Raw genomic sequence first — 13,437 nt, forward strand, 5'->3', positions numbered from 1 at the left:
GGCTTTTCAGTTGACATACATTGAGCAATACAATTATCAGGGTACATAAAATTAGTATTACAGCAACATGTGATACTATTCTTACCCATGGATGTATTTAAACATTTGTCCCCCAATTCCAAAAGCCTGGGTAACTCAATAGTTCATTTGCCTTACCAGCGTGTGTTTAATAAACTTGGTGTGTTTAGTCCATTGATGCATTATCTCCCTTGCCTCCTCAGCAACATTTATCCAGTCTGCAGTCAAGTGAGGAATTGGTGGCAATTCAGTAGCAAAATAGCCCCGCAGATATTCATCTCTATCAGTGTGTTGGATCTTGAAGTTCTCCTTTATTACTCTACCTCCTGCTGACTGATGCAAGGTTCATCCTCCAATGGTCTTATCTAAAGCCACAGTCCCAATGGCGACGTTGTGACTTTCCAAAGGGCATTGTTTCCATCACTTGGTATAACTTGTGGCTCCTGTTGCGATATAATATGTCTGTTCCACCAATGTATATTGTCAGAAGGACTGATCATTCACAGGGAAAATAGAAAAAGAACAATTGTGATAAGTAGTGAAACCACAATTTCTAAGCTTCTGCTTTGTCATTTCTTCTGGACAAGACCAGTGGTCTCCCCCTTGACAGAATCTTGATAAATCTATTCCCTTTCTCAGTACAATTCATAACAATAGCATGTACTGGTGAGTTACTTAAAGATATCTATGTATTCTCATGATATTTCCCAACATTGTGAACCCTTTTCAAAAGGTAGGTTGACTTATTTCAATGTTGGGGGATGTGGATTACTGCTCCAGCATAAAACCTTCCTTTTCCATCATCGATGCTCAGGATGTTCTACGAGACTGTGGTGGCCAGTGCGATTGTGTTTGCTGTTGTGTGCTGGGGCAGCAGGCTGACGGTAGCAGACACCAACAGAATCAACAAACTCATTCGTAAGGCCAGTGATATTGTGGGGATGGAACTGGACTCTCTGACGGTGGTGTCTGAAAAGAGGATGCTGCCCAAGTTGCATGCCATCTTGGACAATGTCTCCCATCCACTACATAATGTACTGGGTGGGCACAGGAGTACATTCAGCCAGAGACTCATTCTACCGAGATGCAACACAGAGCGTCATAGGAAGTCATTCCTGCCTGTGGCCATCAAACTTTACAACTCCTCCCTTGGAGGGTCAGACACCCTGAGCCAATAGGCTGATCCTGGACTTATGTCCTGGCATAATTTACATATTACTATTTAACTATTTATGGTGCAACTGTAACGAAAACCAATTTCCCCCAGGATCAATAAAGTGTGACTTTGACTACTATGACTATCACAGGTACCCCGTACTCTGTCGGTTATTATAAGGCTTCTAATATGACACAATGGCACCCTTTCTCTGACCCATTCATTTAGTTGCTCATCTGAGACCAAATTTGGCAATTCATGTGCACCAAGTTGTAATAAATTAGTGCCGATCATGGTAAGCAACCAACTAGCATATGTAGCACATATCTCAGTTTTAAGCATTTCCTTAGACATGAGGTCTATGTGGCCAATAATCAGATCTGTTGTACCTTGAAGGGGCTTCAGAAATTTAACAGTATCCAGAGTTACCTGAGATGCATCTCGACCAATCAGTTTGTACCTGCTCTTGGTAATTCTCTTCAGTAATATTCTTTATTTTCTGATGGAGGGACTGTACCTGGTTTTCTCGTTCTGCTATATTTAGGGTATTGATCGTTGCTACCCCGATGCATAACCTGCTCCCACTCACTCCAATAGTTCTCTTTACGTTCTATCTTTGACTGGCTTAAACTTACTCCTGCTTTATTGTCTCCCAAGAAGGTGAGTACTTCATGGTTTTGTTGTATGTGAGCACCATTCGGCCGCCGTTATTTCAGTTCGATTAAAGATTACCTGCACCTGCTGGTACGCTGGTACCAAAGTGACAAATTCCCCTGTATCCTCTAACACTAACCCTAACCCGTTTGTATTACGCTGGGTCTCACTACATTTAGGCTCCAGTGTAGCTTCCGTTTCTTGTGGGTATGGGGTACTGATTTGTCTAACAGTATTGAAATCCTAGAAAGGGTTTGGCCCCTGACAAAGAAACTCTTCTCCGGGTCCTTTAGAACCTGCCCCATTCTACTCTCACCGTGTACTACATTCCACTGTCGACAGTTTATAATGATAAAAGCAACCTTTGAGAAACCACCCCAGTCGATATACCTCTTGTGTAGATGACTGCCCCACTCGATATACACAAGAGTGCGATCTCACATAACTGTGATCTTACCATGGCCATCATTACCTGAAGGCTGCTGAATAATTGGACCTAGATACTGACTCATATATATATCATCTGGGATACTGAATAATCTCACATCTAGAGTTTTATAGCATAGGGACTATACCTTTTGTCCAGGTATGTCTAATACAAGTTTGGGTCCTCAGTTTATTCTTTATTAGACCGTATTACCCGTGCCCGTTGAAATGATTCGTTTCTGTTCACTGTGTGTTTACCAAGCAACGAGATCACTGTTAACACATTTGTCCGCTCTACTGTCTCTGGAACAAGACGGAACTTGGCCCCAGTCATGGTTGATGCCATCGCAGTACAATACATTATTCCCTTCATGTTGAATTAAACCTGTAACGCACAAGTGTAATATCTGCTCTTAATTCCGGTTTAAATATTAAATTATTTCATGTCCATATTTTGTATCTATTCTTCGAATCCATCCAATCTAGGCTCCCAATTGTCGTTGGACTCAAGCCGCCCGTCTTTACTTACCCATTTTCGATTCAGGATATTTTACTTTTGACAAAACTGTCCTGATTCTCAGGATGAGAGGACTGAAAATTATCCCCTTGATAGTGCCTGTTCCATAGAAGCACAGAAACATAGAAAATAGGTGCAGGAGTAGGCTATTCGGCCCTTCGAGCCTGTACAGCCATTCAGTATGATCATGGCTGATCATCCAACTCAGACCCCTGTACCTGCCTTCTCTCCATATCCCCGATCCCTTTAGCCACAAGGGCCATATCTAACTCCCTCTTAAATATAGCCAATGAACTGGCCTCAACTGTTTCCTGTGGCAGAGAGTTCCACAGATTCACCACTTTCTGTGTGAAGAAGTTTTTCCTAATCTCGGTCCTAACAGGCTTCCCCTTTATCCTCATCTTCCCATCTTCTTGGGACAGTTGTTCCATTCTGAGGTCTCCCAAGTCAGGTCTGCCATGTACATCAATTGTTATGTGCCGATGGTGATAACATTCCTGTTTCTGCCCCACCGATTTCAGCTGGTTGATATGCTATCACCCACTTTTATCCGGAGAAGTCACTGACGGACTTGTTTTGTCGGAGGGAGCTTCTCTCTGAATTTGAGTGTGGTAGTCTGTGATGAAACCGTGACCCTGGTTTTGTGTGTAAGGACGGTGCGTAGGGAGCTGCACTTTGTGTCTGACCACAAAGTTTTGTGATGGGACGGTGCCGAGGGAGGTTCGCTCTGTGTCTGATAACTGGTGAATTGATTCGGATTGTGTACTAACACTGTGTCTGACCCGAGATTTTTTTTTTTTTTTTTGATTGGACGGTGTGTAGGGGATTCGCTGTGTCTGACCCTGGTAATGTGTGATGGGACGGTACGGAGGGAGCTTCAGTCCGTATCTGACGCTGGGAGTGTGCGACGTGATAGTGCTTCACCACGTGTTTAATGTCGGTGTTCCACTCGCATTCCTCCCTCTTCGGGACTTCTGTGGACTCGCGCCAGATATTTTATCGGTGCTTCTCATCTCTTCATTCGATTTTGTCTGCGTGGACGAGGCGTTACAGCGGTCTATACAGTTCATCATGACAAATGTAAATTAAACAGTGCGTGGCATTCGGGAATTAGTAAACTGCTCACCGTTTTATTTACAAAACTATAAAAGTTTATTTGCACAACAAATACACACGGTACAACCGCTCATATTTTACAATACTGTGAGTACACTCAGTTTAAAAAAAAAATGGTTACTAGCGTCTATTAAACAGTCGATTCCCTGTGGGGCCCAGCGCTCCCGGAAATCCCCTAATGTACCCATTGCGACGCATGCTCCCTCTCCGAGGACAGCTGGGCACGAACGCATCCTCGGAAGGGGGACAACCATTCGGACGGGCACAGCCCTCCACGTACCGCCGTCTGGATCCGTGAATAACCATTTTGGCCCGGCCCAGGAACAATCCCACCAGGAGATCCTCCTTGCGACCCGCCCTGTTCTGTATCGGGTGCCCGTATATGAGAAGCGCGGTGTTGAAATGCAGCCCGAACCTGAGCAGCAGCATCGTCAGATACTCATACAGGGGCTGCAACCTCTACCACAGTCACACACAATTACCTGACCGCCGACAACGAGTGACAGGTTGAATAATCAGTCCCGTTTCTCAGCGACACTCTGCATCGTAGAGCCTATGTTTATAAAATCACACCTCAGGGTTGTGTCCGAGATCGCTGCAGACCAGTGTCACTGCCGAGGGATTTGTCAATTTAACATCATTATATCGGCCAGACTGCCGAATGCACCGTCCTCAGCTCAAAGTGAACAAAAGCATTCTCTCCCGGGATAATCCCACCCTGGGAACTGAGCCCCACCCACGGAGTCTTCCTGTCTGTGTAATTTCCCGGGGTCACACTTGGCGGAGCTCTCAACACGGACGAACGCTGGAAGGCAGCGACACTTGACGTAAGGCGGAATACGTCACTGCGGGGCCAACTCTGACGACACAGAGGGCTCGCCCAGGACCAGGGTCCATTAGATCCGTTGGAAATTAAAGAGGAAGGCGCGCATTGAAGGAGGGAAGGAAATTGGTCAAAATACCCCTATCCCGCGGGCGGGGATGTTCACACATGCAGACGTTCACAGCTCCACTTTCAGTCCGGGTCGGAGTTCCGTCAGAGACTCCAGTTCCATTTTCCCTGTCTCACTGAACTGATTCCCCGCTAGGCTGAAACAGATGGAGGAAAAAACTGAAATAAATGGATTACACTATAGTGTCGTAACAGGGAACTAGGGTTAATTTTCAACAACACTCACAGATAAATATCACCAGAAAACCCGTGAGTCCGCTGATATTTTATCACATTGAACATTAACACAAACACTCACCGGATCCATTCCAGATGCGGGAGGTTCAGTACGAGGCGACGGAGAGCGGGGACAAATAGGTCTGTGAGCGAGTTTGATGCCAAGCTCAGCACCTCCATTGATCGTTTTGTACTGAGATCGGACGCGAGATCCTCGGCACCAGAATCTGTGAGCCCGACACTGTAGAGCCTGGAGATGAACGAGAGAAAGAGTAAGAGTAAAGGACGCAGAGAGACAGGAGACGGTACAAATCCCCAGAGTTTATCAGTAATACAATTACTGATCACATTAATATTTGGTCTCAGACACCCAATGACTGTAAACACAATCTCTCAGTCTGGTACTTACCACAGTTTCTGTATTTCACACTCCGGGTTCCTCAGAGCCACGGACACCAGTTTCACTCCAGAATCTCCCAGTTCATTACCACTCAGGTTCAGCTCCACCAGTGATTGGTTTGTACTGAGAGCGGAGGCGAGATGTTCGGCACCAGAATCTGTGAGACCAACGTAGTCCAGCCTGGAGATGTGAGAGAGTGGGGCGAAGGATATAGAAACAGGAGATAAAAATCCCCAGTGTTTATCAGTAGCACAATTAATGATCACATTATTGTTCAGTGTCAGACACCCAGTGACTGTAAAGACAATCTCCCACAGCCTGGTACTTACCACAGTGTCAGTACTTTACACTCCTGGTTTCTGAGAGCCGCAGCCACCACTTGCACTCCTGAATCTCCCAGTTTATTATCCCCAAGTCTAAACGCAAACAGACAAATTGATGAACAATGCGATTCAAATCGTGGGTCTCATGAAATTTCTTTCACTCGGATATTTCAGGAAACATTAAACCCTTCAGTAAATCACTGGTCGGAGTTCCCATCACTATCAAGGTTCCTCACTGCCCTGCTCCAGAGTATTCACCGAACGTCAGTAATGTAGTCCATAGGTGTGACACAGAAAAATCACCAAATTCTGTCTCATTCCACGATGGTTAGAAAAGTGTTGGTGACTTGAGAGGGTCAGAAGGGCGGGAGAAAGTTCGGCAGGAAGGAGAAAATGTCGATTGAAATGGTGGAAGGGATCCTCAAAGCGGGGAGTGGGATGAGGAAGAGAGATCCAACAGGAGACAGGGGGATGGGGAAGAGAGATCAGACAAGAGGAAAGGGGATGTGGAAGGGAGATCCCACAGTACGAAGGTGTATGTGGAAGGGAGGTCCCAAAGGATGTAGGGGAATGGAAAGAGATTCCATAGGAGGAAGTAGAATAAGGTGAAGAGATGCAATCAGGAGGAAGAGAGATCCATGATGAGGATAGCCAATGGAAAAGGTGAACCCACAAGACCAGGAGGCAGAAATAGATTGCACGGACGGGTGTGTCTAATTAGAGGCCCACAAACCGGAGAAAAGAGATGCGCCCATGAGGTGTGGGTATCTGGTAGTGAGCACAGTCACACAGGTGGACTGATGGAAATCGCAAGGCACAGCGAAGGGAAGGGAGAGGGAATCTCACAGAAGAAATGCTCTCCCACTGACTCGGACAGTCTGCTGACGGTCTCTTGTCCCTCACCTCACCGGTAAGGGGGTGTGAATCTCTGACCCACCTGCTGCAGTCAGTGTCGGTCTGGGTGTCAGAGACAGTGAGAAGGAACATTGTCAATGGACGTGCCACAGGCAGCGAGAATCACGACCATTCCTGTGATTCACTGCTATTAAACCAGTGGCCATTGTTCACTGATCTGATGACGTCTCCAACGTCCCTTTACAAGGAATCCCAGAACCCTCTCGTCCTTGAGGAATACCGACCAATCTCCTGAGCATTTTTCACAATTCTTCACAATCTGATTTACCAGAGTTTTACACAAATTCCTTTACATTGAAACAAGACAATGGAACAGTTTCGCTGTTCAGAGTAAAAGTTAAAAAAAAACAACAAAAAAAAAATACCTCAAATCTTGGCACTTGTGTAGCCCGGGTCCCAGCCGCTGGATTCCTTCACACTGAATATGGCAGTACTCCAGTTTGAGCTGGTTTATTGTATCACAGAGTCCGATAGCATGAGACAGGACCGCGCAGTCAATTGGGGTCAACGTCATCCCGCGGAATGAAAGTGTCTCCACAGATCCCAGTGCAGTCCGAGCCAGTCCACGATTCTGAGACTCAAACAGGTAGTGCAATGTGTTCAGGAGGCTCTTTTTACCAATTTCAGTCTCTGTGTTTCTAATCTGACGTTCAATCTCCTCCTTCACCCAGTCAATCACCCGGCAGGTTCTTTCATTAGCAAATGGACCCAGAAACTCCTCCAGGCCCCGAGCTGTCATTGGGGAGGAGAGACCAGCAACAAAACGGAGAAATACTTCAAATCGCCCATCTGTCGTGTTGTGGGCCTCAGTGAGGAACTTCCGGATTTTCCTGGGATGTATAGTCAGGAATTGTGCGACTGCAGCTACAAACTCTTGGATGGTGAGGTGTGGGAATGTGTACACCACACACCGGGCAGAATTCTCTCTCTCCAAAAGCTCCATCAGGAACCCGGACAGGAACTGCGAAGGCTGCAGATTGTAGCTGATCAAATCGCCATCTGTAAAGACGATCTTTTTCTGGGACAGCCCTGTGAAGGCCATCTGACCAACCCTGAGTAACACATCACGGAGATTCTCAATATCACGGCCGTGGTTTTTTAAGATGTTGTAAGTATAGTAGGAATATAATTGGGTTATAGTTTTGGGAACTCGCTGGGGGTCCCTGTCTCTTTGTGTGAAGAAGGGGCCCAGTGCCAGAGCGAGGATCCAGCAGTAGGAGGGGTTGTAGCTCATGGTGTACAGGATCTCGTTCTCCTTCACGTGTTTGAAAACAGCTGCTGCCACCGTCTGATCTTCAAAATGCCTATAGAAATAATCCTTGCGTTCCTCACCAACAAATCCCAGGATTTCAGCACAGACACTGATCTCCGCCTTTTCCAATAAATCTAAGGCAGTGGGTCGGGTGGTCACCAGCACTGAACACCCTGAGAGCAGCTTGTGCTGGATTAAACTGTACACTATGTCAGACACTTCACACCACCACTCGGGATCTGGGCACTGGTGCTTTAGTTCTGTGTCTCTCCGACCGTCAGCAAAATCGATTCTGTGCTTGAATTCATCCAAACCATCGAATATAAACAACAATCCCTCTGGGTTCTTCCAGACCTCTCTCAGGAAATTCCCAAAGTAAGGATATTGATCCAGAATCAGTTCCCTCAGGTTTATTCTACAGTTAATAGTGTTTAAATCCCGGAATTTGAAACTGAAGACAAACTGGAATTGTTGGTATATTTTCCCCGTGGCCCAGTCATAAACAAACTTTTGTACCATTGTTGTTTTCCCGATCCCCGGGACTCCGGCCACGACAGCCGAACTTCCCGAAGATGATCGTGTGAAGAACCTTTTCATTCTTTCCCAGGAACTATATGAGTAACTGCTCTGAAACAGATAATCAATGCGGATTTTCTCCAGCTCTCCGCGGAGATGTTTCTCTCTCCACTCCTCGTGGTCTCTGCCTCTTGCCAGCAGCTCATGCTCCACCAGTCTCCGATCTCGAAGAGTAGAAATGACCGTGAGCTCAGCGTATCGATCAACCAGCTGGAAAACCTTCACCTTCTCCGTCATCAGGATCGTGTTCACTCTCAGTGTTTCAGTCTGTGTCCGCAGAGTCTCCTTGTGTTTCTGCTGAACATCTTCCATGGGAACAGAGAACATTGTCAAAATGTTAAATGGCTCATCTGACAAGGAACTGTATAAATGCATTTCAACATTCAGTGTTTAAGATTACATGAATTAATTCAAGACTCCCTGGATATTAGGACAGAAAGTAACATTTTGTTCACAGGCACCTGAATTTACAGCGATGAATGTCCCAGAAAATGTCCAATCCTCATAATCTGGTACTGATTACTTGTGAAGGTGAGCATTCCCCTGGTATACTATTGCAATCCTGACTGCACTTCCATCAAAACAACATTTCACTATATTTAGAACACTACTTGTATCATTAACAGGCGTTGTTAATATTCATCTGGTGTGGAAATATGGAGAGCAGGACACTGTGCATTTTGGCAAATCTGCACGCTGGGTAGTTACAGGTGTCCACTGCTCTTGTATGAAAATAGGAGGGGAATATGCGTGAAGTTTTGTATCGATAACGCATTGGAATGATAAGAACGAAAATGGGTAGTTTTCAATTTTAGAGATGGAGGAGCGGTGAAAGACGGTATCTCTGTGAGTGAGAGAGACCACAAGCGTCTGAGTGATTTAAGTCATGTTTCTGGGAGAGGGGGTGCAGTCTTGGCAAATGCTACTGATCAGTCTGGCAGTGCGGGTGTGGGGCGCTGTATTATGGGTCTTCTGTCTGTCAGAGTTGACCATGGATGTTGGGTCCCGCTGACTAGATACGCAAGCCAGGACACTACGATATGGAGAGAAAACTGCTGCCCATGTAGCTAACTCCATCTCTCCATGCATCTGATGAACCCAAAGGAACGGCAGAGACCGATACGGTTTGGAACCAGAAGCGCTGGCGTTGCCAGTCTGCGTTGCTCCAGCTCCAGGCTTTTCCCATTGGGTTGTGACGGGGTCCTGAATTACCCTTATAAACTGTGCTCGATTACCCCTACGAACTGTGCTTTTGAAAAAAGACAGAGAGAGTTATTTAACACAAACACCTTAAACACCTTGTTTACAAGAGAGAGGGAGGGAGAGAGAGAGAGAGGGAGAGGGAGATGAAGACTGCTCACAGGTAATTTATACTTTCTCCAAGGACACTGCCTGTTTGACGAGAGAAGGGAGGAGTTATTTGAGAGACAGTTGGTACTCAGTACGGTGAGATAAATAGAAGGTCAGATGATAGGCCTGAAACACATGATTTTGGACACAATGAGCTTTGTTGTGCCCACCGAAAAAGTGGGTTTTGGGGTATTGATCAGGCGGATCGATGAGTGGTTCTCGTAGTGCAGAGAAGGTGTGACCGGAGGGGAGTTATTTGTCCAACCCTCGCATGGGTTGATAGCTCCACCGCAGAACAGCGGTCCCCTTTGTTGTTGTCACAGTCGGTGACTTTTAAAGGATTTCGGAGGACAACGGGAAGATCGACGGCGTCAGCTCACCTGAAGATTCAAATCTCTCCCTCTCTCTCTCTCCAGCACTACTCAACTCACTACCACGAACTGAACTGAATTTTACTCATTATCGTAAGACTATCTATTTACCCCTAGACTTAAAGAAGCATGGTTTTCTTATATTTCCACATGTATATAATCATTGCAAACCTGTTTGATTTATCTGCATTTATATTACTGTATTGCGTAGTTACTAACAAATATTATTGGTTAATAGCAATACTGGACTCCAAAGTGTTTTGTATTTCTGCTGGCTCTTTAACCCATCACTGTGTACGTGACAGGGTTTACTCCCAAAGTCTTCCCAATGAGGGTAAAGTTGCAAAGCAGCGGAGGGTTGAGATCAGAATTTTCCTTCTTTTGGATGAGCGGCCGGTCATGGCCGACGAGTCGAGTCCCATCTGCCCGAAGCGACCGGTTTTAAGTCGCCAATCACCCGCCTGTGCCCTTCTCCTGTCGGAAGAAATGCTTCCACCAACGTATCCCCACGACCAACGCCAGTATAAAATCTTAGCAACCAAGGGGCTCTGTATTATTGACAACGATAAATCGGTAAATTGGTTTATTATTGTCACGCGTACCGCGGTACAATGGAAAACCTTTCTGCATGCGATCCAAACGGATAATTTAATCACATCGGTACAATGAGGTCGTACAAGGTAAAAGAGAACAGCATATTAGAGGGAAACAGTGTTGCAGTTGCCGAAATCATTGGCAGGTTAGGTTTTTTTTTGAACTGTTGCCCGAAACTGTGGAGTTCAGCACCTAAAACTACAGTACTGGTGAAAAGTCTTCGACACAGTTATAACTAGGGAGACTGAGACTGTAAGGGATGCAGACTCCAGTTGTTACTTTTAAACACACGCGCAAAACTTTTTTTAATTAATTGAACCTTTCTTAACAATGCCATTATTTTATCTTTTATTTTCTAATTTCCACTGTATCCCAGATTGAACAACATCGTCCGAATTAGGTGCTTTATAAAGAACTTATTATTTCTATCCTTTCACAGTTCAAACTGTTAAATCCTGAGGTACGGTCATATCCAAGCACGAACATTTCTCAATTGATAGGCAACTTCAGACTCCTGTCGTGGTGTATACTATTGTGACTTTCGGAAGATTTACATGGGTGGAGCTAATTGTACTAATGTACAGTGGTTTTGGGATGAGACCAGTTGTGGATATTACTATCGGGACAATGTACATTTTGTTCACGTTCCACATTCTTTCAATTTCCCTTAAATTCGGCATATTTCTGATGGTTTTCATGAATTGATCTCTGTCAGTTATGTGTGTTTGGAATGGCTATAGCTATTTTAAAACGTTGTTTTTGCTTGTTTATTCTGTAAAATTACAGCCAGAGAGTTATTGTGTATTGTCCTACCTGTAACAGTGGATTGGCCACAGTTGGATGTGTAGGACTCTAATACTAAAAGTGGAGCAGGCTTGTATTTATGGTAAGGTATGGTGTCTTTCATCAGTTGTAGTTTAAGCAAGATTTTTGTGAATGTTGCTGGGGGGCGGGGGTGGGAACCGAACTGAAGTGAGGGAGGAAAGGGAGGCTGGCTCACAAATAGAGAAAGCTTGGAGACAGTGCGAAAGGGAGGATAGGCAGGTGATAGGGAAGGGACGCGCTCAGTCCTATGGATTGAGATCTGTCTATTTTAATGCGAGGAGTATCATGAATAAAGCGAATGAGCTTAGAGCGTGGATCAGCACTTGGAGTTTTGATGTTGTGGCCATTACAGAGACTTGGATGGTGTAGGGGTAGGAATGGCTACTTAAAGTGCCAGGCTTTAGATGTTTCTGAAAGGTCAGGGAGTGGGGGGGGGGGAGGTGGCGCTGTTGATAAAAGATAGTGTCATGGCTACAGAAAAGGAGGAAGTCATGGAGAGGTTGTCTACCGAGTCTTTGTGAGTGTAAGTTAAGAATAGGAAGGGGTCAACAACTGTACCGGCTCTGTTTTTATATATATATAGACAACGCAATAGTAACAGGAACATCAAGGAGCAGAGAGGGAGACAGATTCTGGAAAGGAGTAATAGTGACAGGGTTGTTGTGGTGAGAGATTTTAATTTCTCAAATATTGATTGGCATCTCCTTAGAGTGAGGGGTTTAGATGGTGTAGAGTTTCGTAGGTGCGTTCAGGAAGGTTTCTTGACACAATACGTAGATCAGACTACAAGAGGAGAGGCTGTACTTGATCTGGTATTGGGACGTGAACCTGGTCAGGTGTCAGATCTCCCAGTGAGCAGAATTCTATCTTCTGCACCATAGTATTGGAGAGCGATAGAAACAGACAAGTTAAGGAAACGTTTAAATGGAATAAGAGGAAATACGGGGCTATCAGGCAGGAACTTGGAAGCATAAACTGGAAACAGATGTTGCCAGGGAAACGTACGGAAGAAATGTGGCAAATGTTCAGGGGATACTTGCGTGGAGTTCTGAGTAGGTATGTTCCAATGAAACATGGAAAAAATGATAAGGTACAAGATGTACAAGGTATACAAAGGCTGTTGTAAATCTAGACAAGAAGAAAAGACGAGCCTACGAAAGGATCAAAAAAAATCTGGGAAATGATAGGAATCTAGAAGATTACAAGGCTTGCAGGAAGGAGTTTAAAAATGAAATTAGGACTGCCACAAGGGGCCATGAGAAGGCCTTGGTGGAAAGGATTAAGGAAAATCCCAAGGCATTCAACAAGTGTCGGGCAGGGACAACTCCAGGTTACTGAAATCAGTACTCTACGGAGAACTCTCTCTTGGCAAGAGATACAAAGACCATTTTAAGCAGCAGGAAAATATCGAAGTCAACGAATGTCAGCAGCCGGCTTGTGACAGAGGCCGCAGGACATCGTTGAACTAATTTTAATGATGTGCCATCTTGTTACCTCTTACTCTTCACAAGTAAAGAACCAGCCATCCATACACATACACATAGAGATAGGCACCACACACACTTTACTATAAATCTTTTTTTTTTGGTCTCTATTATGTTTATTGCATTGTGGTGCTGCTGCATTGCAACTAATTTCATCATATATGTTGGTGATATTAAACCTGATTCTGAGAAGTTTATCTGACTGTTGTGTACATTTTTATATCTGCTGTTCCTCTTCCTCATACTGTCCTAGTCCATGTTAATCTAAGTGTGCTCGAGTAAACATAGTGCT

The 13,437-nt window shown here is 45.0% G+C and overlaps 1 protein-coding gene and 1 long non-coding RNA gene across 2 annotated transcripts in view; both read right to left on the reverse strand.

Annotated features, from left to right (window-relative positions):
* Positions 1-440: 440 nt before the first annotated feature.
* Positions 441-3,744, reverse strand: LOC140206931 (uncharacterized). The gene is made up of 3 exons (XR_011888430.1): positions 3,696-3,744; positions 2,404-2,639; positions 441-510 (listed from the first exon to the last, which is right to left on the reverse strand). It is a non-coding gene; the product is annotated as an uncharacterized lncRNA (long non-coding RNA).
* Positions 3,745-3,900: 156 nt separating this feature from the next.
* Positions 3,901-13,437, reverse strand: part of LOC140206927 (NACHT, LRR and PYD domains-containing protein 3-like) — a 43,442-nt gene continuing 33,905 nt past the window's right edge. The window contains exons 8-12 of the mRNA XM_072275222.1: positions 7,059-8,826; positions 5,785-5,871; positions 5,465-5,635; positions 5,138-5,305; positions 3,901-4,976 (exon numbers count right to left, since the gene is read on the reverse strand). Coding sequence (XP_072131323.1) covers positions 4,889-4,976; positions 5,138-5,305; positions 5,465-5,635; positions 5,785-5,871; positions 7,059-8,826 — 2,282 coding nt within the window. The 3' untranslated portion in view covers positions 3,901-4,888. The remainder of the gene's footprint in view (positions 4,977-5,137; positions 5,306-5,464; positions 5,636-5,784; positions 5,872-7,058; positions 8,827-13,437) is intronic.

Source organism: Mobula birostris, chromosome 13 (assembly GCF_030028105.1).
Source record: "Mobula birostris isolate sMobBir1 chromosome 13, sMobBir1.hap1, whole genome shotgun sequence".
NCBI classification, from domain to species: Eukaryota; Metazoa; Chordata; class Chondrichthyes; order Myliobatiformes; family Myliobatidae; genus Mobula; species Mobula birostris.